A 9,066-nucleotide genomic window follows, 5' to 3' on the forward strand; every position below is an offset into this window, starting at 1 on the left:
TAAGGTTGCAAGTTTGAGTCCCCAAAAGGGACAACCAAGAGGTATTACCATTATGTGCTTAAGCAAAGCATATCGTGAGACCTGCAGGAAGGAGCCTCTAGTTACTCCTGTGGGATTGTCCTTGTAATAAAGTCCTTGTACTGTAAGCCATTTTGGGTAAATGACTACTTGCAAAGATGAATAAACCCATGAAGTGGCCTTCATAGATTAATGTACATGCGTCGTGTGTCTGAAGTCAGAAGCATCTGTGTTTCTGATGGACATCTTTCTGCTTCTCCCTTGTCATGTCCTCTTTTCATTTTTGTCTTTCTCTGTCTGTTGACTTCTTCCACACTCCCTGCTACAGTGTTCCAGTCTTATCTTCCTTTCTTCCTCTCCAAACCTCCCAGGAAGTGCAGCCATTTTTTTAGGGTCGTAAACAGTCTATTTGTGGGCAGGTAGCCAGGCTAGGGGATAGGTGCCCTCTGAAAGCTTTTGGCTGGGGCTCAGGAGTTCATGGCTGCTAAAAATCTGAAAATGAGCCAGAGCCTCTCTCTCTATCAGAGTCTCTCCTCTGTATGTCTGGAACAGAAGATGTTTGCCTTCTCTTTTACACGTGTTCTGTCTTTCACTGTCTGGATGTTTCTCTCTCATTAAGTCTGTCTGAATGGCTAATCCTCTTTGACATTCGCATATGTTGTCATTTCATCAGTAATAGATAATTAAATTAACTAAGAACTAATCTGTTCTTGTTGGTGTGATAAATCATTAGACAACTCTCCTGTGATGTGACCCTGTTCCCCTCACACACACACACACAACGCGTTACCCTGTGTTGCGCAAAACTCCACATTTGAACAGTCAATAGCAAATACTTAAACTAGTAACAAAACATACTTACAGTCGCTGATTCAGAAGCGCCAGATTGTCATAGCAAAGTCGGAATTTACCCTTTTTTATTTTTATTTTTTTGAAATAGCCTTTGTGCACAGCCAGTCTTGTACTCTTCTAGGTTCAAAAAACTGTCGTCCATAAAATGCGTTGCACAAATTTGAACATCTGGGTTGTGCTGTTCTGTTGTAAATAAATCTTAACCAATGATTCCTAATTGCATCTACTTCCGGAAGGCCAAATAAAGTGCTTTTGCTTTCGCACTGAAACACACACCTTCTCCCTGACATGGCTAAATCGCGGACTTAATTGCGATTCAAAAATCGCACTAAGGATATTGCAATTCGTAATTAATGTTGGTAGGCTATATCGTGCAGCCCTAGACTGAACTGTGTGAGTGTGTGTGTCATTGAAACGCAAATTTAGCTGCAGCCAAGTGACTTCGCGACCCACAGTTTGAAAACCCCTGCTCTAGATTTTTTTCTAAAAAAAAATATTTTGAAGATATTGCTGAACATTTATTTAACCATTGCAAAAGTAAATTTCTGACTGAAGTAAATTTGTCATCTCAGTTTTTAGTGTTTATTTAAAATGAGACACATCTGTTTATTATTTTTAACTTTTTCACAATTATTTTAATCTCAAAACTGTTTTAGATAGTTCTGCTTTGCTAAAAAAAGTGTCGGGTTGTGCTCCGCTCTACCCTACACACTGAAAGACCATGAATGCATTTTCTGCGCTGAACCCCGCGATGAGTTTAACAACACTCGCAGCGCAGATTACAGCTCACTGGAGTGAGCCTGTTTCACATTTTTATGGACGTTTCATATTTTAACATCTGTAAACAGAGAAATTAAAACTTAAATATTAGTAGTGAAATTTTACAGTTTTACTCTAAAATAAAATGGTTATTTTTCTTAAATACTTCATTTCTGTCATATTAAACTTTTAATTAAGATTAGGCTTAAAGTAATGTCAGTTGTTTTTTTTTTATCTCCAATATTTTGGTGGGTCATGAAATAGATTATACTTGTCTAGGTGGGTCGTGGAATGGAAAAGTTTGGGAACCCCTGCTCTAGAGTACAAAAGAGCAACTCTTTTCATCTTATTAAGAGATCAAATTGTCTACCTGCCTTTTTGATGGAATGAGAGTTTAGATGGTGAAATATAAATACCCAAAAGCATATTTATATTAGGTGAAATATAAATGCCCAAAGAACAACTGGACAACCTACAGTATATGGGTTATATATATATATATATATATAGCTGTCTATATGGTTGTCTGGACAACCTATATATTTGTTTTGGTAACCCGACTTGGCCGACCTAACACCATTGGCTCGATCAAAAATTGGTCTATTAATCACCTAGCTAATATATCAGTCTATAACCACAAAGAATCTATCATGACAGGAAGTGGATCTTTTTCCTGAATTCTGGCATCTTCTGCACCATGTAGGAAACATGGTACTTTATTTATATTTGGGTTGTCTTATCACAGATCTCTTCATTTGTTTGCACATTTACAGTGTCCAAACATGTTGTTTGCTGGCAACAGGTTGTATATGAGTCCCTGGTGTTATATGGCTTGCGGTTAGGGAGCAGGGTTTCCTGTATTGGGTTCAGGTGGTCCGACTGTCAGTGAGTGGGATGCCAGTGGGAGGGTGGGGGTGTCAAGAAAGATTCACAGTTGAAACTTTGCACAGCTGTTCACAAGGTCAACCCTTTATAAATGAAATCCTTTTTATCTCTTGACCTCAATTTATCTCCTCTCATGTCTTCCTTGATTCCCGTCCCTTTTTCTAATATCATCATTCTAATGGCATTATACAAACCGATTTATTATTGTACTCATTTAATAAATTCCTCTTTGTATGAAAACATTTGTCCACTCAGAACAGCTTGATTGGTCAACACCCTGACACATGGTGGCCCTATTTATTTATTTTTTTGCCAAGTCACCACCCATATCGCCTGACTCTTCTGTCACAAGCCTTGTCTTTCAATGGTCTATTAATAAACTAATGGTCTCATAGGAGACTTTACACCCTACTGTGATATTGCTGGTGGAGGCATTACAGCATTTCGTGTGCTTTTCTGTGTATATGAGTCTTCGTTCCCACCAGCTTTATTTAAAAGTGTTAAATTACATGTGAAGAGAAAAATATGAATATTTATTCCTTTGGGAGTCACTTTTGTCCATTAATGAAACACTGTAACAGTCCATGTTTTCCCTGGGAATCGAACCCATGACCTTACGGCGTGATGCAGCGCTCTACAAGTTGAGCTACTGCTGCAGAAAAACAACTTAAACATGTTTTATATAATTAATTGAACTTTATTTTAAGATATGAAGTCCTAAGTGTTATAAATGCTAACCCAACTTTTATAATATGTCATATCTATTTTCAGTTTCACCATTATTATTATTATTACTGACACTCCACTCAGTCCTTTATTAATCAGCTACATGTGTTCGTCAGCACTGCGTATTTTTGCATTTTTACTAATCTTGTGTTTCTTATTGATGCCTTTCCAGGTCGTAATGAGCTGATAGCAAGATACATAAAATTGCGGACTGGAAAAACCCGCACTCGAAAACAGGTAATGTGACAGTTTCTGTTAGCACTTGTTTGAATGGGTACAACAGAAGTCATATCGAAGTCAAAGATTATCACTATATTCTGGTATAATTAGATTATGATGCTTGTAATTGATTCAGTCATTAATCTTTTTTTTTTTTTTTGGCTTGTTCATTTTTTTAAGTGTTTTTGTTTCACTTGTTGAAATAACAGTGAACTTTATACTGACACCTATTGGTGTGGATGCTGCAATGCGCAAAAGCAAACGTTCAGTTATTGATGCTATTATGTGATTATCCCATTCACATGCGCATTTATCACACATTATTACGTATTATTATAAATGTAAATATATCTGGCAAAACACTGTTCAATTCTTTAGGTGTAAAACTGGAAACAACTACTTAATGCACCTTTAATATTACACTACAAATAGAAACTTATCATAACAAGTGTCAGATCTGTGTTACAGAGGTCTAATATATCTATTTTTTGCTAATTCTGAAGCAGTGCAAATGTGCTGTTTTTCTTGTGAACACTGAAACTGCAATGCTGTAATTAAAAAGTCAGTACTCTAAGGTTTATTGGTCACTTGGTTATTTTGACAGATTTGTTGTTATGACATATATACATATGTGTTGGATGATATCAAATGTCTGTGGCCCTGTTTTGCCTCAGGTGTCTAGTCACATACAGGTGTTAGCCAGGAAGAAACTGCGGGAATATCAAACTGGCATTAAGGTATGGCTGTGCTGCCACCTAGTGGCTTCTTTTCAATGTCTCTCTTCTCTTTTCTTGTCTTGTCTCCCTTCCTTCCTTTTCTCCCTCCTCTGACGTCCTTCCTGCAGGTGTCTAGCCATCTGCAGGTTCTTGCGCGGAGAAAGTCTCGCGAGATTCAGTCTAAGCTGAAGGTATGCGGCTCACTGCAGTCTGCTCTGCTCTGACCTGAGCTGCAAACTGGGCTTTTCCTAAACTCACCAACCCTTCCTATCTGTGGCACACTCTAACTGTTATAATGACGTGTGATGTTTAGCTTACATGTACCATAATGTGTGTAGTGTACAGGCATTCATTAAAACACACTGTGATGGAACTGAGCAGCATGCTTGTAAAGTAATGGGGCCCTCTGGTGATTGACTGAATATTGCATTGCTTTCTGTTGTGTCGCTACACATAAGCTATTGTGTGTATCTGACTGAACTATTTATTTGTTTGTTTATTTATTTCTCCTATTCTAACTTATCTTGACCTCCATAACTCATCTTTAACATCTTTCTGTGATTTATGTTCACTTTCGTGAAACATTGTTCTATATAAATTTGGAGTAGTAGTACACTGTATTGTTTTGATTAATCGCTTCTGCTTCTGCATAATTCTAATTTGTAAGTCATTTTCCACCTAAAAACAAACAAAAAAAACGACCTAGTTGTTGTCTTGTTTTTCTTTAATTATTTTCTCCTCACTATTTATTTATTTATTGTTTGTTTGTTTGTTCGTTTATCCATTCATTCATTTAAGGAGATGATACCTGTATAATTCAAATTTGTGTTCACATTCTAATTTTAACCACTTTATAATGTAAAAAAAAAATTAATAAATATAATGTCCAATAATTTCCCCCCACTAACCATTTATTTATTTGTTTGTTTATTTATTTATTTACTCTGCAATTTCCAAAATGTTTATATTTAAGTCAATTTTACAATAATTTATTTATTTATTTATTTTCTAGCCACTCTATAATGTCTAAACGACTTTTTTCCAACCAATCATTTATATACTTATTAAGTAATAGATAGATAGATAGATAGATAGATTGATTGATTTATATAAGCTTATGCTTGTATAATTTGCATTTGTAAGTAAATTTCCACTTTACGCTGGTTATTGTCTTATTTTGCTTTCTTTTTGTTTTTCCCCTGCCATTCATTCATTAATATATCCACTCTATAATGTAAAAAATATTTTCCAGCAGAAATACTCTGTTGACACATTACGTAATGTAATAAGAACGCGTTGTATTATTTATCATTGTTTTATTAGCATCCATATTTCATAGATTAATATGTATAATACACATAAGCATACCAGTTTGATATTTTTGCATGGTTAATGATTCGGCTTTGTGAGCCGAGTCTGGTGAGGGAGGAAGTAAACACATGACTTCCTTAATGTGAAATGGAGAACTATGATTGTTCTTATAAAGAGGTCATCGGTTTACTTTTTCCAGCAGTAAATGAAATAGGCAGCGATTAGGAGTTATTTTTCAGTGGAGTAGCTGAAGAGAACACTACTCTGTGATATCTGAACATACAGCATCAGAAGAGAAAACCCTGACCTCTCGAGTCATTTGATCAGTGTGTCAACTGATCTATTTGTCTCATCAGCGCTTTTAACAGTTTCTCTTCCTTTCAATTTTAGGCCATGAACTTGGTAAGTGAAATGTTTTGTAGTCTGCTTTGCCCGCAGAGCTTTATCGCACCTGCAGACGCTCAGCTTTCACTGATTTGTGCTTCAGTTTGTGCAATTCAGTGCTTTGGCTGCCAATGTCACCCGTCTCACAGTTTGGATGAATTTAGCAACCACTACTGCTGTTCTCTGTTTCAGTTTTTCTTTAAATATTTGTTTGTTATAGCTGCAAAGTCGGAACAAAGTATTTTGAAAGTGTTTTATTCGGTGTCATTAATTGTAAGATTTGATTATATCAGTGTTCTTTTGTTAGTCTGTTCTATAATAACTGTGTCACTTTGTATACTAAATTCAAACATGGATCGTTTATGCTGTACAGGTTTTCTATGTAATATTGTATTTTGTTTGAGTGGCTGGATTCAAATGCAAGCACAATATCATGCATCACGTATCACATGTGCCCTTTGTAGCATGATTTTTGCATGTTTGTCTAAACCATTTAGTTTAGCATGCAGATCCTGCACTAAAATTGCACTATTGTTCAAAAGTTTACGATCAGTAAGATTTTTTGTTTTTTTGTTTTTGAAAGAAGACTTCTCACTAAGGCTGCATTTATTTGATCAAATATACAGTAAAAACAGTCATATTTTAAAATATTGTTACAAATAATGTTTTATATTTGAATATATTTATTGTAATTTATTCCTGTGATGCAAAGCTGAATTTTCAGCAAAGCTGAATTCCTCCAGTCTTCAGTGTCACATGAGCCTTAAGAAATCATTCTAATATGATTGTATTGTTATATTTTTATTATTTATTTATTATTATCAATGTTGAAAACACTTGTGCTGTTTAATATTTTTGCGGAAACTCTGATACATGTTTTTTTCAGGATACTTTGATGAATAGAAAGTTAAAAAGAACAGGATTTAAAAAAAGTTTTTTTTGTATCAATGTCAAAGTCTTTACTGTTATTAATATTAACAGAAGTACTGATTTTCTTAAAAAAAATAATTACGGCTCCTTAAATTTTTGGATGGTAGTGTATATATCTTTGAAGTCTGCTTTTCATAAAGATTGCATATTATTTGTTATTATTGTTAATAAAACTTTTATTTGGAGCCATAACTAATATTATTTAAACTAATTATTATTTTTAAAATTCCAATAGAGAAATTCATTTGAGATATTAGGAAAGTTCTTTCAATCCAGGTTTTGTTCCAAATAGTTAATTTTCCCCCCAGTGAAACTGTGCTTCTAATGAGCTTTTCTTGTGTCTTTCTCAGGATCAGGCTTCCAAAGACAAAGCCCTGAAGAACATGGCCGCTCTTTCCTCCGCTCAGATCGTTTCTGCAAGTGTGATGAAGAGTCATCTGCCTCCTCTTCCTCAGCACCCCTACCCCCCTCCAGCCCGGGTAAGTTCAGAGTTTAAGTCACCCTCTTTTGACCAGTTCTCTACCATCACCTTCAAACTCATATTGTCCTCTGTTTTGTTGTCTAGTTTTGGCCCAGCCCCATCCCAGGACAGCCTGGACCTTCTCAGGAGTGAGTATTTCTGACATCTGATCTAATCTCAGTGTTCTTGTGAGATCCTGCTGATCTGTCCCTGTGTTTTTCTAGCATCAAACCCTTTGCACCGAGTCCGTACTCCACCCTTCAGCCTCCACTGCCTATACCCATATCAAGTAAGAGCAGTGCTGGGATTATTTCAACCCTAGTAAACTTAGACTGACCACCCGGCCTAAACCAGCATGTTTCCTCGACAGGTTATGAGCAGTTACCCACCCCGCAACCCCCGAGCACCACTGCCATGCCTGTGTGGCAGGACCGGACCATTGCCTCCTCTAAACTCCGCATGCTGGAGTACTCGGCCTTCATGGAGCTCCAGAGAGACCCTGACACTGTGAGTCACACTTCTGCTGAGAAAATTATATTAGCATTATGCTAATGCTAAGGTGTTAGGGTGCAATGTGGTTTCTGCGTTGTTTATGTTTATAAATTGTACGTAATAAAATTACGTTTTGCTTCCTTCGCAATTTTGTCCACTACTTTAAGAAATAAAACTTTAACATTTTTCCAAACATCATCAGATATTTTGAATATCATTCCAATTAACTATTTTAAGACAGTCTTTAAAAACTTCAATATTATATGTTTTTAACGATCTAATTCGTGAGTAGTTCCCTTTCATGGGAACTTCGAACTGCGTCCTCTAGGGGTCGCTATGGGGGGAACACCTCGTCGTGACCCGTGTCTGAAGCATACATTGAAAAAACACCACCCTACTCAGGGAACCATGGTTACATAAGTAACCTGAGACAGTTTTTGGCATGTTAGTGTAGTTAAGCTGTTTTGGCAGTTTCTAGAGCGTTGCTAAGTGTTTGCCAGGATGGTTTCTTTAAAGCATGATAGCAGCATGTTAACAACATGCTAATATATGCTAGAGATCTGTGAAAACACACACACACACACATTAGCATGTTGCTAGCATGCTATATATATATATATATATATATATATATAAGAGAGAGAGAGAGAGAGTTGCCTTATTAGCAGCTGTCCCTAAGGGTCACCATACATAAGCCATCCGCCATATTGGAACAGTCAAACATAGTTATTCACTTGTTTGAATATCTATATCTTCCGTAGACTTAACCAGCAGATATTCACAGGATTTATAATTCATGTATAATTCTTCATATGGATACATTACATATTGAGTTAATGCACACACACAAAAAAAATGTTAGCATGCTAAAACATGCTAGAAATATGCTAAAACCATGGTTAATTTGTGGTTACCATGGTTTAACTACAATAATCATGTTTTTGGTTTTATTTGTAGTAAAACGTCTCGGTTACGTATGTAACCCTTGTTCCCTGAAGGAGGGAACGGAGAGGTCACGTCGGTGACCGAGGAATTGGGATCTCGCTTAGAGAGACCAATCCATTTCGAGTGTAAACTAAACGAGCCAATGCACATTGGCATGCGATGATTGCATCCAGCTGCCGCTGATAACAGCGTAAGCATAAAAAGGCAGCCGGTGCAATGCATGCCAGGTTTTCACTGAGGAGCCGAGCCGGTGACCCGGCCACTCAGCGGTGGTACAGGAGCTGTGGCGACGGGACGTGGCGTCTCCGTTCCCTCCTTCAGGGAACGAGGGTTACCATACGTAACCGAGACGTTCCCTTTCAGTCGGTC

The 9,066-nt window shown here is 36.8% G+C and overlaps 1 protein-coding gene across 3 annotated transcripts in view; it reads left to right on the forward strand.

The window, feature by feature from the left end:
- Nucleotides 1-9,066, forward strand: part of LOC107673091 (transcriptional enhancer factor TEF-5-like) — a 35,805-nt gene that overhangs the window by 22,838 nt on the left and 3,901 nt on the right. Inside the window, exons 3-9 of one of the 3 annotated variants that reach the window (XM_016466549.1) lie at nucleotides 3,413-3,477; nucleotides 4,304-4,366; nucleotides 5,877-5,888; nucleotides 7,151-7,279; nucleotides 7,366-7,409; nucleotides 7,485-7,549; nucleotides 7,631-7,767. In XM_016466549.1, the coding sequence (XP_016322035.1) occupies nucleotides 3,413-3,477; nucleotides 4,304-4,366; nucleotides 5,877-5,888; nucleotides 7,151-7,279; nucleotides 7,366-7,409; nucleotides 7,485-7,549; nucleotides 7,631-7,767 (515 nt within the window). Of the gene's footprint in view, nucleotides 1-3,412; nucleotides 3,478-4,133; nucleotides 4,197-4,303; nucleotides 4,367-5,876; nucleotides 5,889-7,150; nucleotides 7,280-7,365; nucleotides 7,410-7,484; nucleotides 7,550-7,630; nucleotides 7,768-9,066 lie in introns of all 3 variants that reach the window. The other 2 variants (XM_016466558.1, XM_016466566.1) reach the window with 2 other exon arrangements.

The sequence above is a fragment of the Sinocyclocheilus anshuiensis genome, unplaced genomic scaffold, assembly GCF_001515605.1.
Source record: "Sinocyclocheilus anshuiensis isolate Anshui unplaced genomic scaffold, SAMN03320099.WGS_v1.1 scaffold453, whole genome shotgun sequence".
Classification (NCBI taxonomy): domain Eukaryota; kingdom Metazoa; phylum Chordata; class Actinopteri; order Cypriniformes; family Cyprinidae; genus Sinocyclocheilus; species Sinocyclocheilus anshuiensis.